This window comes from Tenrec ecaudatus, chromosome X (genome assembly GCF_050624435.1).
Source record: "Tenrec ecaudatus isolate mTenEca1 chromosome X, mTenEca1.hap1, whole genome shotgun sequence".
NCBI lineage: Eukaryota > Metazoa > Chordata > Mammalia > Afrosoricida > Tenrecidae > Tenrec > Tenrec ecaudatus.
The window spans coordinates 121,023,582-121,042,293 of record NC_134548.1 but is presented as its reverse complement, the minus strand read 5'-3'; the positions used below and the strand labels follow the sequence as shown (position 1 = coordinate 121,042,293).

The window sequence follows — 18,712 nt, the reverse complement described above, 5'->3', positions numbered from 1 at the left end:
AGGTGACCCACAAGTTCATCCCTGAAGAGTCTTGGTTATTCATAATAATGTTAGATTTGGGGTCCTTTCCTTTACCATTAACTTTAATTACAGGGCATGATAGCACTGAGATGACAGAAGGAATCTCCTCCTATATTTGAGATATATTCTTCTTTACCACCATTATCCAGTACCAATCCATTTTCCCATTGGTAATTAGAAGCATTCATACTACTCAATACAGTAATAATACCCTTCTTTTCCTGTTGATCCAGAGGCATGAGGAGTCCAAAATGCCCAGGAGGCATTCTTAACCACCAATTCAATGGGATCAGTGCTGTGTCTCTCGGTGGGAGTACTCCTCACTTTAGATCTAAGATTTCTAGACCTGAAGAGCTGAGTGTTAGGGGCAGGAAACAAAAAGGTGGTGAGTGGGTCATTAGGCGTAATAGTAAGTGGTGCCACTCCCATTTCCTCACCTTGTTTCCTAGACCCATGAATTCTGGCCTTTGGAGAAACTGCACTGTATATTGGACATTGGTTTAGGGATATACAGCCTCTTGGAGAACACTGACCCAACCTGGCAAGGTTACACAAAGTGTAATTGTGTCTTTAGAAGTTCATTGCATTACTCCTTTTTTATTAGTTGGGACTAATACATATATCAAATCATTTCATAGTTTGATCACATTCAGAAGAATTGCTACCACAATTAGTTTCCAAACATTCATTTTCTATATGGAACCCTGGACGTCATCACTCCTTCACCCACTGCCTGCTGTATGTCCCCACCCCCCAAAATCCTTATTCCACTTGCTGCCATTGTTATATCAAGCAAATTGCTTCTGGTGGATTCCCTGAGCATGAGCCCATTGCCATACTTCATTTGCTGTGAAGTGAGTCCCTGGATCTGTGGGATGTCATGTTAGGGGATGAAACATTGTGTAAGCCTATGAATGGTAATTTTGGAAGATGTTTTGTATGCAGGGAAAGAAATCTGTATCCAGCATGAGTATCTATTCCAGTAAGAACAAAATGCTGATCTTTCCAAGAAGGAAGTGGTCCTATGTTATCCACCTGCCATCAGATTGCTGGTTGATCTCCCCAAGGAATGGTCCCATATCTTGGACTTGCTATTGGGTCTGTTGCTCTGACAGTAGTCCAAGTCAGCCTTGGTGAATAGAAGGCCATGTTGCTGAGTCCACATGGAACCTCCATCCCTACCAAGATATCACTTTGTTCAGGTGTCCATTGGGCAAGGACAGGATGGCTGGGGAAAGAGGATGACTGTTTTCCACCAAACATGTCACCCTATCAACTTGACTGTGAATGTCCTCCTCCTTAGCAGTAACCTTTTGGTGAGCATTCACATGAGACACAAATATCTTCACTGTTTTGGCCCATTCAGAGAAGTCCATCCATATACCTCTTCCACACACCTCCTTGTCACCAATTTTCCAACCATACTCCTGCCAAGTCCCTGACCATCCAGCCAAACCATTGGTCACAGCTCATACATCGGGATACAGGCACACATTTGGCCATTTCTCCTTCCAGGCTAACTCAACAACCAGGTGTACCGCTTGCAGTTCTGCCCTTTGGGATGATTTCCCTTCACTACTCTCCTTCAGGGAGATCCAGGAAAGGGCTGTAGTGCTGCTGCTGTCCAATTTTTAGTTGTCCTTGCATATCGTGGAGAACCATCTGAAAGCCAAGCACTAGTTTTCTGTTCCTAAGTCAACTGATTATAAGGAAATACCCCATGAGGCCCAAGGTGCAGACTGAGAGAAGGCAGCACTGCAACAGGAATGGAGAATATAAACATGTGAGTCACTTCTTCAGGCAGCTGACTTGTACCCTCAGGGCCTGCTCTAGATCAATCTTATATAGACCAATCCCATGTGAAGATGGAGTGCTGTGGGGTGCGTCCACCTTTGTGGCTCGGTGGCTCAGATAAAGTCAGTTCATGATTAGCAGCTCAGGCTGCGTGGTGACTTGTTAGCCCATGGTATGGCGCTCAGTCTCCAGTAACAGGTCAAAAGCAGAATGGCTTTCTGCAGAGAATGGCACAGATTTCATCCAAAATCATAAGGATCTGGGCTGTAATTTGCCAATAGGGGCCTGCCAAAGACTCCAAGCTGCATCTTTATCTTCACTGCAAACTCAAACAACATTGGATCAGCTGGATCTTAGGACTTAACTGGCAGAGTGGCTTGCATGGCAGCTTGAACCTTGTTGAAGAGCCATATCTTGTTCTCAGCCCTACTCAAAGCTAGCAGTTTTTTGAATCACTTGATAAATAGGCCGGATTATCAGAACCAAAAGACAGATACGTTGCCTCCCAAATCCAAAAAAGCCCACCAGGCATTGTCTCTCCTTTTTAGTTGTGAGACTGTCCATATTAAATAACTTACCTTTCACTTTAGCAGAAATATCTCTACTTGCCCCACACCACTTAATCTTTAGAAATTTCACAGAGGGTGAATGTGCCTGATTATTTTTTTCTTTAGTGTTCTCTAACTCTTTATTTCCATTTATTTGAAAATAAATAGTTTTATTGGAATAGACATCACATGACATACAATTTATTCATTCAGTCATATTAAGATTTGTATAATTATCACCACAGTCAATTTCAGAACATTTTCTTCTTGAACTAATTATTGTTTGTTCATCATTTCCCTCCATCCTCCCTTGCCATATACCTAGCAAATTATCAATTTAGATTATCTACAGTGTATCTATACATCTGCCTATCTTGAATTTCATATACAGAAAATAATACAAAACACAAACATGAAGCAAACAAATGAAATGACAAAATAGAAAAATCTCAATTCCAAATGAAAGCAGAAAATATTAAACACTGAAACAACTTGAAAATGGGCCCAAAGGGAGCTCAAATGTTAACATGTCGCATTTTAACCTCACTACATGTACCACAATCAACTTTAAAGTGGTCCTTGTTTGAAAGCAAAGTTACTCACATCCTGGGACTATGGTCAGAGGGCATACACTGGAGGCTTCATCAATATGAGGACCCTGCAAATAGATTTGAGCTTTCACTGTCATCTATAACATTTTGAAAACGGGGGTAGCAATTTATGCTCTGATACCATTCCCTCCTTCAAATTAAATGTTTATTATTTATTATCCTTGAATCACACAGGCTGGTGTGTTTCTTCTATGTGTACCTAGCTGATGCCTCACTTAGATGGTTGTTTGTTTAAAAGCAGGCCTTTAAGACCTCAGATACTATGCTTTCTGATAGCCAGGCACCATTTAGTTTCTTCACTACACGTTGCTACAACACTCATATCTTCAGTGATTCAGTGATTTCTTCATGAGTGTGGCCACTAAGCAGAGCCATGTCATAAGAACTGATTGCTCCAAAAAAAAACCCCAACTCATTCTTAGATTGGAGCTAAAATTAATAGAGAGCCCCCAAATCCACACACACACACACACACACACACTTCATTTTAGAGACTTCATTATCGTTTTATGTTAGAGAATATTAAAATCCATTCCCTTAATGCATAAGGAAATTTTATTGATATGATCATTACTTTAGTCATTGGTATAGAATTTAAAACACTGTTGAAAAGGAAATTATACAAATATAGGTCGACTCCAGACCAACATACAAGAATTGTTGACTTGTAAAAATTAAACTGAAAAGTGACTTTCCACTGTTTACACAAAGAAGGGTGTTTGTGATAGGGCAAAACTTTTAATAACACTAATTCACTATGGCAGAACCATACCTGCCAGATTAATATGTCCTAAAGAAGAAAAAATCTCTGCCATTGAGTTGATGCTGACTCATAGCAATCCTATAGGACAGAGTGGGATGGTCCCTGTGAGTTTCCAAGATTATAATTCTTTATAGGAGTAGAAAGCCCTGTCTGTCTCCCTCTGTGTAGCTAGTGGTTTTGAACTACTCACCTTGTCGATTGAAGCCAAATGCATAACCACTCACACCACTAGGGGGACATTATAATAATGAATATATGGTAGTCTTGGGCCACTTGTCAAAGTCTTGAATCAAAAGTCCAATGATCACCAATTCCATAACCTTGAGATAGCAGTTCTCTGCATCTTTTCCACACTGGGATGTTTCAGCTTTAAGTCCAAGGGAATATGTTGGTTCCTTAAATCTGCTACAGGTGAGTTTGAGGTAAAGATTGAATCCTTCTGATGTGGCCTATGAAAGACATTGTGCCCCTTGAAAGAACAGAGTCTTGAGGCTCAGTAGTCTATAAAACTAGGTCAAAATTGTCCAATTAAGAACATAATGCCAGACGTATTCGCTTGATACTATATGAGGGCCTGAATTTTTTGTTGGGTTAATTTCCCACCCTTTAGTACAGCGGTTCTCAACCTGTTGGTCATGACCCCCTTTCACAGGGGTCACCCGATTTATAACAGTAGCAAAATTACAATTATGAAGTAGCTACGAAAATAATTTTATGGTTGGGGGTTCATCGCAACATGAGGAACTGTATTAAAGGGTCGCAGCTTCAGGAAGGTTGAGAACCACTGATTTAGTACATAAATGTTTTATTGCTACACCTAAAGTCATTGATATTTCTTCCTAATGTGTCCAATCAATATAATGTCATCAATGTAATGGTTGACATTTTGGATGGATCAAGTTCCCCGCAGACATCTGTAACAGCCGCTACAATTGGATTCTGCTTCATGATGACCCTACAGGACAGAGTAGAACTGTCCCTGTGGTTTCCAAGACTGTAACTGTACACAAGAGTAGAAAGCCTCATCTTCTCTGGTGGAGTGGCTGGTAGTTTCAAACTGCTGACCTTGTTGTTAGCAGGCCAACTAAGTCACCAGGTCTACACCAGAGGTCCATACAAGTCATGCTATTCTGATTACTACTTTGACTCTACTGTCCAGTAATGCAACCACACGCACCTTTTCTTTATCAAATAAACACTGCAACTTGGCCCCTACCCCCATGGAGCCCAATATGGGGTCATTGCAGGCAAGTGTCTTAATTCACTTAGCGAAATTCTCATTGTCAAGCCTGGCTGACATGAAATCATAGGCATCTTCAGAGATGCTGGGGGTACATTTACAAATGTGTTTCTTGGTTACAGGTATATCTTTAGGGCATGCCCCATGGGGATCTATAGATTTATCCTGATATATCCACTCTAGCATGCCAATTTCCCCAAGTCTCTGGATTCTACCTTCTATGATGTACCACGCTTCAGTAAATCAACCAAATAAATGATTAGATCCTCTCCTAACTTCTCTTGAATGAAGAATCTGTACTTAGTGGACCCACATCGATAAACACAGACTGATCTAAGTTTATGTTCCTTGCACCATTATCCTGTACCCTTAATGACCATTCTCCCACATTGTCTCCAAATTTCTGTCTTTAGATATTAGAAATCTCATTAGCAGTATAGTGCACATCATCCTGGGTCACCATCTGGACTTCCCCTTTGGGGACTCACTGTGACTAGAGGCAATAATGGGAGGAGAGGGTATTTCCTGTAAGGTATCTACCTCAACAATGCTCCAAATAAAGTATCAGCACGCTTTGGGCTAATCTCTTCAAATGTGGGTAAGTGGGGATAATGTATTTACTGAGAGTGAATTTACCTCTTCAGATGAGTGTGTTGGTGCTGGTGGCTGAAGTGGCATAATAGGATCGCTGGGTTCAATGTCTCCATCTTCTGGATTATTGGCCCATATGCTCTCATCCCAAATTTCACAGCCCTATTTCTTTCTAACGTTAGTATCAGACAACTTTCTAGGTTGAGAATTAAGCTGGCATTGTAATTAAGCTACTCATATAGTATGATTCTGGCTATGTTTTCCTTTTTAAGTCTGTTCTGTTACTGGATGAGGTAAGGCTTTCTTTCATGGCTTAAGTAGAAGCTTTGAGGTCATTTATATGACATTTGAGGTGGGCTTCCGAAGCTCTGAGTTAATCTATCTCCTTGACTAGTTTGTTTATTATAAGCAGTACCAACCAACCAGCTTCCCTATACACCTCATCCCGACATAACTATGTAAAGGTAGTCAACATACGACCACCTAGAGCATCACTTCTCACCAACACTTCACCTAGTTGTGGTGCTATTTGGGATTTTACCTTTGCCACTTCATGCCATGGATTAACCATGCCCCCTTTATGAATAGTGTCATACGCATCCATACTTACAGAGATAGAAACAGAATTATCAGTGCCTTTAAGCTTAAATAGACCTGAGAACCAATTTAGAAAGTTCGTCTTTATGATTTTGTTTCTCTGGAGCCACTCACCATACCAAATATAATAGATTGGGTTCTCTAGAGAAGCAAAACCAGTACTCCCTGTGTGTGTTTGTATAGAGAAAGGGATTTCTATCAAGAACTGGCTTACATATCCAAGTCATCATTCATCAGTGAAGCAATTAGTTCACAAAGAAGAAGCACACCACCGGTGCGATCATGAGGCACCGGATAATAGGCATAAGCAGACATATAACAAACAAAAACATATTGTTGAAAGTGAGGGGGGTTGGAGGTAGATCCAAAGCCCATCTGTATACAGTGGAGCAATCTCTCCACAAAGGGACCACAGGGAAGGGATGAGTCACCAGGGTGCAGTAAAGCATCGATGAAATGTACTATAGTCCTTTGATTCCTTGAGGCTTCCTCAGCCCCCACGATCATGACCCCAGTGCTGCTTCTCAATTCAGACTAGACCGGAATATGTACACAGGTATAGATAAGAGCTCACGACACACAGAATCCAGGAACAGGAGTGGGAATAGTGCTACCAGAAGGGTAAGGGGAAGAGGGGAAGAGATAGGGAGAGCTGATCGCAATGATCGACACATAACCATACACTCCTCTCCAGGGGGAAGAACAACAGAAGACACGGGGAAACAGAGACAGCAGTCGGTGTGAGAGATGAAAATAGTATCAATCTATCTACAATAAAGTACAATCCATCAGGAGGTTATGAGGGTCGGGGGAGAGGAAAGAGGAGCCGCTACCAAGGACTCAATAGAAAGTACATGTCTAGAAAAGTATGAAGGCAACATATGTACAAACATGCCTGATTTAATTGATATATGGATTGTGGTAAGAGTTGTACGAGCTTCCAACAAAATGATTAAAATACATTTTTTAAAAAGAACTGTCTTACACAGTTGTAGAGGTAATTAAATCCAGCCCAGTTCAAGTCAGACCTCCTGATTCATGGAAGCTAACCCACAGGAAGCTGAATAATGAAGCAGAGGCAATGGGGTACAGGCTGGTAGACACAGAATTAAATGAAATTTACTGAGTGAATCCACCTTTGGTAGTCTTAAATGGCTCCTGGAACACAATAGGAGATTGAAGAACCGGAAACAAGATCCAACTGTAGCAGACAGCAAAGGGCCAAGGAGATTTCAACTCTTCTACAATAGTCTCAATTTTTGTTTTATAAACCAAATGTCCATATTAGTCCTTTATGATAGTGAGTCATAAAAATTGGGTGACTAGATAACATGATAATCTAAAATTGCTTGAACTATTACCATTATTGATCTCTTGGTGATATTAATGACATTGTACACTACCATCTTTTCCTCTTCATAAAAATAATTTGTGATAGTTTACAATAAAAGCAAAATGCAGTTGAGTAGTACAAGTAAGAGTCCATATAATATATGAGCAAGAAATTAGGACATATCATTAACTGTTATATATGATGATGGCTAAGGAATCAGATTGTCGTTAAATGAATTTACCACATGAAAATAACTGAGAAAGAAGTGGGGACCTGTTTTTGTTTTTGGTTTTTCCTTTGTTTCTGATTAGGATTAAGCATAAAAGTGATTTAGTTGAATTGATAGGCATAGTCTCTATTGAGGTCATTGGTAAGTGAAGACTGATGAAATTTTGGCAATTTTATATCTTTCTACATGGATTTTACAGAAATCTTTTTTCATATGTAATTTTTTGGTTGGTAATTATGTTTGGTTTCTTTTTCTTACATTCACATCTTTGAAAATCCCTTTTAGGGAGACCGTGGATTTCCAGGCAGTCCCGGGTTTCCTGGCTTCCAGGGTCCTCCAGTAAGTTATGTAGTTTGGCATCAAAATACAAACAGGAATTGAAAGAAGCAGAAGTGGTAGAAAATGCACTCAGTGCAATCCAGTGGATCAGACTAGTGCATTTGAAAATCTTAACTAGAGTATAAAGGGAAAGAAATGGATAATCTACCTTTGTTGGAAAATACCTGGAATTCTAACATATTATCTCAAAATTTTCGAAGATATGTAGTACTTAGAAAATACTCTGTAGCCTTGACTCAATTTGGTCTCTTTTAAAAGCACTGTATTATTTTGCTTGATCCTATTTTATGTATAATAATGCTTTTTATTTTTCATAATAGGGACCTCCTGGTATCCCAGGTATGAAGGTAAGCATCTTATGCTAGGGAGGTAAATGTTTTGAATGAATTATTTGAAAAGCAATCCAGTTTCAATAGTATAATGACTTCGACTTCTGTCCTCAAATAAATGTTTCTAGAAATTGTGTGGGCGTACACTTAAAAGCTCTCCCTAAGTAGTCACCTTTGTTTCCATGTTTTTTAATGTCTTATGTATGTGGGTAAACATCCAGACTTCTCAAGTTTCTCTTCTGACACCTTTGTCTTCCTTCTGCATCTTTGTTCATTCCTGTCTCCTATGCAAGCTCATTCTCTCGTATCCAGCACATTCTCAAGACAGAGTCCTAGTCTCTTTTTTCTCTTCTATGCCTACCAGCATTATTAATTCTCATTATATTTATTACTGTATAGAATTTATTGATGTGTGAGTCCACATATTTCTATTTCAAAAACAAACCTAGGTAAGGTATATGCATGCATTCAACTACTTCCATGATAGCCACCACTCAAACATCTCTCAGAAATGTAAAGGAATACATTGAAAATTAAACTGCTCCCAGCCCCTGCTAAATAAACTTACTTCCCCCTCTGGCTTCTTCATCCCTAAAAGTTGCATCTCTGTATGATGTACACTTTTGCACGAGCCCATTCCTTCATATATCTCCTCATTCCATTCTACCAAACCAATAGTGACTGTAAATTCATTCCAGCTATAAGACATATCTCAAACTCATCGACTCTTCCTTCACCTTGACTGCCACCACACTAGCCACGTCTCCTCTGTACTACCTTGATAGTCTCTTAATTACTCTCTTGTTTGCACTTGCCAGCTTGATCAATTCTTGCCAGGGCAGCCAAGAGTGGTATTTTAAAAACTTAAAGAGATCACGTAATCCCCCTGCTTATCAATCATCAGGGGCTTCCCACTGCATCTGATATAAAGTTCACATTCTATTACGTGGCCTGAAAAATCTGCATCTTCTGGAATCTGGAACCTAGCTACATTTCCAGCTTTATCTTGAAACCACTTCCCTCTTCGGTTCACTGATCTTAAGATCTGTACTCAGTTACTTGAACGTGGCAAGATCTTCTCTATTATGGTTCCTTTGTACAAGCCGTGAGCATGGGCACTACTAAACATGCTTCTCCTTCCCTTCACCTCTCTGACTCCTATGACCTCTCTGACTTCAGCTCTTAGCCTAAATAGTACTTTCTTAAACTACCCAAGCTGACGGCATTTCCTCCTCTCTTCCCTTGTAACGGTGTGTACTTTGCATGTGGGGTTTTGTTATTGTTTGCAGTCCTTAATAGAACACATAGTCACTCTATCTGTGTATGTGGTCCTAGGACCTGCATTTCTCCATTGCACAGTCTGCTCCCTGAGAGAAGAAGCCTTGTTGATCTTCTTCACTTCTCAGTATCCAAAACCAAACCAAATTCATGGTCTTTGGGTTGATTCCAACTTGTGTTGATCCCATTTGTGTCGGAGTAGAAATGTGCTCCATAGGATTTTCAAGGCTATAATCTGTCAGAAGACATTTCCAGACACTTTTTCGAGGTGCCTCTGAGTAGGTTGGATTGGTCAACCTTTCTGTTTGAAGTTCAGTGGTGAACTGGTAGTGCCGCCCAAGAACTCAGAGTACCTAGAGCCTATAAATTCTCAGCATATGCTTAAGTTTTAATAAGTAGCTTTTAATGAATAAAGAGCTGAAGATTACCACAGGCTCTTGATAAATTTATTACACTTCAGTGTACTCTGGCCATGTCCTCGTTTCCCTTACAAAGTCAAATGTATTCATTTTAGTTAACTGAGATGATCTAATCTTCCAGGACATTTCTGTGACAAATCCAATTCTCAGCTTATTTGATTATGCTTTTGTGGATGTTCATGTGTTACACCTAGTGCTTACATGTTCTGTTGATGGTTAATTGGAATTTGTGTGTTGGTTTGTTTGTTTTTTCAGGGGGAACCAGGTAGTGTAATTATGTCATCACTGCCAGGACCAAAGGGGAATCCTGGATACCCAGGTCCTCCTGGAATCCAGGTAAGCCATCTGGGATTTCTTTCTTTCTTACATTGGCTAAGTCTGAAGTTCACCGCATTGAGTTTGTACTATTTTAGTTCTAGAAATTTTCATTGTGAAGTTTCCTACATATTGCATGTTCCTTGTGCCCCAAAATAAAAGCAACCGGGGCCACAGATAATTTTAATAAGTTCTGCTAGGTTCTTTTAACTTTTTCCCTGGTTTACATGGGATTTTTGCTCATGGCCTTGGTAGCAGAAAAAACTTTGTTTTCTTATTCCTGTGCTATGGAGAGGAGTAGGGCAATAGGAGTAGTCCTGATAATTGTCAACAGTGACTAGAAAGAAAAAAAATAGAAGTCTTTCACTTACGATATTAAAAAGTATCCTTTGTAATATTATCACTTATGCATAGTGAACACCAAGTATAACCTTAAAAGGGGGGTTATATTAGCCTACAGATACCATGTGTTAACAGAATAATAACTTTAGAGTGTTTATATATTAGAATATACATTTCCTAGGAGTTAGAGTTCATGAGTATTGATCCTTTTGCCCCATCCACCCAAAATCCATTCTTTCTAATATATATCACTGGAATACAGTGTTAAGGAACCCTGGTGATGTAGTGGATTGTGCAATGGGCTGCTAACTGAAAAGGCAGCAGTTTGAACCTCAGGAGGAAGATGAGACTGTCTGCTTCAGTAAACATTCACAACCTCAGAAACCCTAGCGAGCAGTTCTACTCTGTCCTCTAAGGTCGACACGAGTGGGAAAGGACTTGCCAACAGTGGGGACCTGGTTCATTAGTTATAGTTTTATTCCTTACTTGACATCACCTGACTGAAGAAGTACTCTCAATCTCACCCATTATTTTTTAATGTACTCATTGGAAAATATAACTGAAGTCATGCAGAGTATACAAATATGTAGCTTATGAAGCATAACTAACAAAACAAACACCAAGAAGCAAATACAGCACTTTAGAGCTGGAACATTACAACGCATTTTAAGCAATCTCAGTGTTTCTCTGCAGTTACATCCTTCAACATTCCCCCAAGAGGAAGCTACTGAGTTTTCCAATGCTTCCTAAAACTGGTTTCATAACTTAATGTTTACATCTCTTAACAATGGAGTATGTAATTTTGATTAGTCAAAGTTATATAATGTTGTTTTGGGGTAGCTTCCCCTCCCTGTCCCTGTGTGATAGGTTCAGATTCATCTCTGGATAGCTTTTTAGTTCATTCAATTTCCCTTCTGTACTGTATTCCAGACTACAATTAGTTTCTTTGAGATCCTGTTGTAAATCTGAGTTGATTTGGAGTGATTTTTATTGTAAAAAATCCAGGAATTGTACCTCAGGTATAATTCTATAATTGGTGGATTTCGGAGCAAGCAAATATTGCAAGTGACATCCCACACCTGTTGCCCCCTTCTTTCATCCTTCCAGCTACTCTGCATCCCTCTTGGTCTTTCATCCAATTTATTTTTATTTCGCCATGAATGAGTGAATGAGGAAACCTTGAAAGTAGTAGTCTTCAAAAAATAGTAATCTTTGCTGTCCCATTTGTATCACAAAAGCCACCAGTTAGTAAACACTCTTACCTATTTTTAAACATCTTTATCATGTGTGTGTGATCATTTTGCTAATTATGTAATCTTTTTATTCTTTTACATGCAGAACTGAAAGATTGCAGACTATAATTCCATAACAATTTAAGCTTACATGTAATTTAAGCTGAAATGTTACTCAGATGCAGTGAGAGTGCGTGCATGTGTGTGTACCTGTGCATGTGTGTGTTTTATCATTTTCTTTACTCCCTTTAACAGGGCCCAGCTGGTCCTGCTGGTTTACCAGGGCCAATTGGTCCCCAAGGACTACCTGGTTTGATGGTAAGCGCCCTTCTATAATTTTATTTCCCCTCTTTTTCTTCCTGACTTATTTCACACATATTAATATTATGTGCATTACTTAAAAATGTAAGGTATTTTCAACATCCTTAAACTATGAATTTCTCATGTAAGGGAGATTTGACAATGTTCTGGTGAGGACTGTACATGCTAACATCTACAATTCACAGATGCTAAAAAGGAAGTACATGAAAGGAAAGATCTGAAGTATTTGATGATTTGCCTCTTGATGTGACAATGTTGAAGGCAATTCTGGCCATCTCAAAAGGTTATCAAAGACAGTTCATTAGTCAGCGACTGAAATATGCTTCATCAGACTGCACTTTGCTGTTTAAGAGCAAAGTCAGAGATACACATGAAATAGTGGCTCTCAAATTTCAGGGGCTGGGTCAGAACAAAGGAGCCCTGGAGATGATGTACTGGTAAAGAACTCAGCTGCTAACCAGAAGGGTCAGCTATATGAGCCCACCAGATGCTCCTGGGGAGAAAGATGGCAGTCAACTTCCATCCTATAGGGTCATTATGAGTTGCAATCCACTCAGTGTCAATGGGTTTGGTTTGGGAATAAAACAGTAGGATTGATGAAAAGGGTTGGTTACCCAACAATGAATTTGTGTACCCCAGGAGAGAAGCGAGCACTTTCAAAGTCCCTGAAAGTATAGCCAATTCTCCTATTTTACTAGATTCTATGGCCTCTTATATTTTCTACTCTAATAAAGCCTAAATATTTTTACCCCTGAAATACTCCGATTTCATTCAAGTCAGGATTTAGACGGAGAGTTTTGCAGTTGCCTTCTTAAAAGGGAAAGAAAATTGTACTTGAGTCAAAGTAATTTCTCAGATGCCACTCTATCTCTCATCTCCCGTAAATTTAAGTGACAGTTTTCATTATACCTTTATAGATTGTACATTTTTACTTGTGACAATTGGCCCTTTTCTCTTGACTAAAGAAACTAAGGGTTAGGCGATTTTAACAAGAAACTACCAGAAAAGACTGTGGTTTCTGCTTTCCTACATCTCTTTATAAGATGATTACAAAACCTTTGTTTGGTTTGTTTTAGGTGTAGACCTCCAGCAACACTTGAGATTGAACTGTGGCCATGTTTCTTAATTCTGTGGCTGCAATATAGGAATGCCCTCAGTGTGTAATTACACCTAAAATTCCTTGACATTTGTAGTGTTGAATTTCCATAACCACTAAAATAATTGACTGTATACTTCAAAATGTCTCCTTGCTTAGTGCTGATTCAATGGTTGAAGCAAATGTTTGCAATGGCACCAGTGTATAAGACGTAATTTTTTTTAAAAAATTACGGAGATTAAGAAGTGATGTACATGGGCAGCAGACAATTGCCTATTTAAATGTTCATACCTTGAAACATTCCCAGTAAGGAAACTCAGAAAAAGAAAACTGAAGTAAATAATAAACCATATTTTTTAATAATTAGTGAGTGTACTGCTTTATGATTGGTGAAGACTGTAAGAAGGGTGATCAAGTGAGTAGATAGGAAATCAATGAAAATCTTGCAAGGTAAGTGGAATTCTACTACAGTTTATTATAAGTTGATATGTAGTTTTATATGAGGGTAATTTGAAAACTTGCCCATAATTCTGATATGAGAAATTTGGTGTGATTTTGGACATTAACTTTTATATTATTTTTGTTGTTGTTGTTCATTCCTCTATCCATTCCTTTTCCTTCCCAGTCATATGTGGTCACCAGCAGTCTCACCTTCATCTAGTTTGTTTTAATAAATTTGAATGTGTCTCTGGCTAAAAAGCAGTGAGAAAAAAAAACAGGAAATATTATTTTGAAAGGGTATATTGGTTTTCTGCTGTTGCTTTATTAAAATAATGAGTACTTTGATGAATGTATGGTTTTAACCCTTTATTTTCCCATTCCATGTATTCTAAGGGTCCACCAGGTCCACCAGGACTTCCAGGAACAAAGGTAATTTTTCTTTCTTTATTTGATTTGCACTCTTTTTTGCAGTTGTTAATAAGATTTTAAACTGAAACCTCTCTTTTCAGGGGAACATGGGCTTAAATTTCCAGGGACCCAAGGGTGAAAAGGTAAGTAAAGAAAAACAATTAGCTATTCAGACCTAAGTTTTCTTCTTTTGTGGTCATTTGAATCTGTCTTTTCCTTTCTCTTGCTTCTTTCAACTGACTGAGCTTACATGTTACATTATTCTCTCTGGTAGGTGATGAAGCCTCACTTTTATTTTATCTTATAAACAGGGTGAACAAGGTCTTCAGGGCCCACCTGGGCCACCTGGGCAGATAAGTGAACAGAAAAGACCAATTGATGTAGAGTTTCAGAAGGGTGATCAGGTGAGTAGATAGGGAGGAAATCGAGGAAAATCTTGAAATGAGAGTGACATTCCATTACTGTTCATTATAAGTTGGTTTGTAGTTTTACATGAGGGTAATTTGAAAACAAGATGCCCTGGTTGCACAGTGGTTAAGCATTTGGCTGCTACCAGGTTGAAATCCACTAGCTGCTTCATGGGAGAAACACGTTCCAAACTGCTTTCCTGAAGAGTATAGTCATGGAAACGCTATGAGGGCAGTTCTGCTCTATCCTATAGGTTGTCTGTGAGTCTGAATCAATTCAATGGCAATGAAACAAACAAAACCTACGGTCATTGAATTAGGACAGAGTAAAACTGCCCCCGTCACTTTCAGAGACAGTAAATCTTTACAGAAGCAGAGAGCCTCATCTTTCTTCTGAGGAGCAGTTGGTGGTTTCAAACTGCCTATCTTCTGGTTAGTAGCCCAACACATAACCCACTATGCCACCAGGGCTCCTAATGGCAATTGGGTAATTCAAAGACATACCATACAATTCGCCTATTTGAAATGTGCAATATGTTTTAACATACTCACAGGATTGTGAAACCATTAGCAATGTCTAAATTTCGAACATTATCATCACCCCCTTACATCGCCTCAAAAAATCTGTGCCCATTAACTGTAATTTTCTTGTACCCTCTACCTTTCTATCACAAGATGAACACTAATCCGATTTCCATCTCTGTAATCCAAACCAAAGCTACTGCTAAGTTAAATCATACCCAGAGCAACCCTGTAGGACAGAAGAAAAAATGTTGCATAGGGGTTTCAGGGCTTTAAATCTCAATAGAACCAGGCTGCCACATTTTTTTCTCCCTTAGAGCAGCTGGTAGGGCTACATTCAAATCCTTTCAGCTAGCACCTCAAGACTTAGCCTGTGTTGCCATTAGTGCAGTGGTTCTCAACTTGTGGGTCGTGACCCCTTTGGGGAGCGAACGACCCTTTCACAGGGGGCGCCTGATTCATAACAGTAGCAAAATTATCATTATGAAGTAGCAGCAAAAATAATTTTATGATTGGGGGGGTCACCACAATATGAGGAACTGTATTAAAAAGTTGCATTAGGAAAATTGAGAACCACTGCATTAGGGCTTCTTCCATCTCTATAGAATTCCTTACTGAAGGCATTTCATATAAGCAGAATCATGTATGAGGTGACTTCCTATATTTAGTGTCATGTTTTCAAGTACATCCATGTCATATCATGTATCTAAATTTAACTCTTATTAATATTTCACTGTATGGATATACTAAGATGTGTTTATCCATTTATCGTTTCATAGACATAAGATCCATTTCATAGGATTTTCCATTTAGCCTATTATGAATGGTGCTACTGTGAATAGTTGTGTACTATTTTTTGTGTGAATATGTTTTCAATTATTTTTGATATATACCTAGAAGTATAATTGCTGGGCCAGCTCAGTTGGTAGAATATGGGACTGTTAATTCTAGAGTCTTGGGTTCAAGCCCGACATTCAGAGGTTTTATCTAAGGAAACTTGGCAGTGCTGTCTGGCAATTGGTAGCCTCTTAACCACAAAGACGGTTCAAACTCACCAGCTGCTCCAAGGAAGGAAATTGAGGCTAACTACTAATGAAGATTTGCAGCCTCTGAAACCCTAGAAGTTGGAAATGATTTGATGGCAGTGGTTTTTTTATGATGAGTTCATATTTAACTTTCTGAGAAATTGCCAATGTTTTTCATAATGGCTACTCAATTTTACATTCCTATCAGGAATAAATGAGGGTTTCCATTTCACCACATCCTTGCCAATTGTAATTATTTTCCATCTTTTTTATTATAACCAACCTGGTAGGTGTAAAGGGGCTTTGGTGGTGCAGTGGGTTAAGCACCTGCCTGCTCACCATAAGGTTATCAGTTCAAACCCACCAGTCATTCCATGGGAGAAAAATGAAGTCATGTATTCCTGTCAAGTTTTATAGCACCAGAAATTGTGTAGCAGTTCTACTTTGTCTTGTATAGTCATTCTGAGTCAGAGTTGACTTCAGGGCTAAGGATTTTAGTGAGTGGAACTTCTGAATCATATGGTAATGCCGTCTAACTTTCTGAGGAACTGTAAGACTGTTTTCTAATCAGTTTGTACCATTTTACATGACCACTGGTAATGAATGAGAATACCAATTGCTTCACAGTTCACTAATACTTTGGGATGTTGGTTGTGTACTCCAAAACCTTGCAGAGATTATTTACTAGTCCTAATATTTTTATTAGTGAATTCTTTAGGATTTTCTATATGCAAGAATATGCCATCTGCAAATAGAGACAATTCTAAAAGAAAAGAAATTCAAGCAGAGTACACAAAATTATTAAGAAGAAATTAAAGCTCAAGACACATTCAAAAATAGGAGAAAAGTGCCACTCCAATATAGGATTTTAAATTCTGGCCCCCACAGAATACACTCTAACATACACTGCTAAGTAATTTGCCACTGCTATCTCACAACCACTTATAGTAATTTTAGGAAAATTATCGAAATTGGTGAGATGAAGAACATAGGCATATGTTATACATAGATATTTAAGAGAATATATTAGTTTTTCAAAACAATAAGCAATTGTCATGCATAAATTAGATTGTTTCCATCTGTGCAGTCTAAAATGTTTCAACAATGGAATTAGGACCCTTGAGTCAGTGTATTCCATGTAAGATTCAACTTTTTAATGACTGGAATTGTCCAAAACCATAAGCCACTGTCTTGTAGGGTGTGGATAGAGGTGTTCCACTGAGACATGCCCAGGAGTACTCAATGTTGACTACACAGTGTAAACACCTGGGGAACTTATAGAAATCCAATTGCTCATGCTGAACTGCAGAAAAATTAAGTTTGCATCTCAGTGTGTAACACTCAGTTATTTTTTAAAGTACATTTTCAAGTTTCCAAGGGTGTCCACTTGGAGTCAATGTCTAGAGAAACTCGGATAGATGATTATTAAAGGAAGTGTAATAGAAAATTTTCCGGTATTAAATGAACTCCTTAGACCAGCAGTTCTCAACCTGTGGGTCGCGACCAGTTTGGGGGTTGAACAACTCTTTCACAAGGGTCACCTGATTCATAACAGTAGCAAAACTAAAGTTATGAAACAGCAATGAAAATAATTTTATGGTTGGGGGGGCATCACCACATGAGGAACTGTATTAAAGGGTCGCGGCATTAGGAAGGTTGAGAAGCACTGCCTTAGATGATAGTGAAGTAAGAAGATAATCTTACTTAAGGTGGTCCATTTTGATGTCATTTTGAAGGATATAGTGAACTGATGTAGAAATGACTAGGGAAAACTCTTAAAAATAGGAAATAACCAACCCAGAATGTACACCTATCTGCTGCCATAAAAGTTTGGTGATTAGTAAGGAGATAAGCCTGGGTTGTCTAGTAGGTTACCCATTGAGCTGCTAACCAAAAGGTCAACAGTTCCAGCCCACCAGATGCTCTGTGGAAGAAAGACTAGACTTTCTATTCCCATAAGGAGTTAAGGTATAGGAAACCCACAGAATCAATTCTAGCCTGGCCTATAGGGCCAGTATATATCTGAATCAACTCATTGGCAGTGGGTTTTTTTTTAATATGAGGGTAAGTCAAAAGTTTTGCTACTAAGAATGCAATTCAGCCATACTCAAATTTATTTCAAACAAATGTGTATAAACTTAACTACATTCAGTGGATGGCGGCAGACCAGTTTTCTCAGCTTGTCTTAGTCTTGTTCTCTCACTTCCTTTGAATAGATTTCAAGCCATCCACATGAGCTAATCGTGTTATGATTCATTAATGGGGAAAAGGGTATAATAAAAGTAGTGGTTTCCAAAGGGATCTGCTGGGCCATTTAAATTCTATGCAGAGAAGTCAACTCAGAAGATTTGGGAGATTCATTTTGGAAATTTCAAAGAGGTAATCTCGATAGATTTTCCCAAAGGACATTGGAAACTCATGGGGGCTTATTAGGAAGCAGTTTTAAGGAAAGTGAAAACTGTATTGGTGAGAGAAAGGCCAGGAAAGTTGTATCTCGAATTGTTTCCATCA

At 38.8% G+C, this 18,712-nt stretch overlaps 1 protein-coding gene across 1 annotated transcript in view; it reads left to right on the top strand.

Annotated features, from left to right (window-relative positions):
* The window catches only part of COL4A5 (collagen type IV alpha 5 chain), a 295,236-nt gene that overhangs the window by 140,179 nt on the left and 136,345 nt on the right, over positions 1–18,712 (top strand). The window contains exons 7-13 of the mRNA XM_075538728.1: positions 8,013–8,066; positions 8,387–8,413; positions 10,348–10,428; positions 12,237–12,299; positions 14,233–14,268; positions 14,349–14,390; positions 14,559–14,651. Coding sequence (XP_075394843.1) covers positions 8,013–8,066; positions 8,387–8,413; positions 10,348–10,428; positions 12,237–12,299; positions 14,233–14,268; positions 14,349–14,390; positions 14,559–14,651 — 396 coding nt within the window. The remainder of the gene's footprint in view (positions 1–8,012; positions 8,067–8,386; positions 8,414–10,347; positions 10,429–12,236; positions 12,300–14,232; positions 14,269–14,348; positions 14,391–14,558; positions 14,652–18,712) is intronic.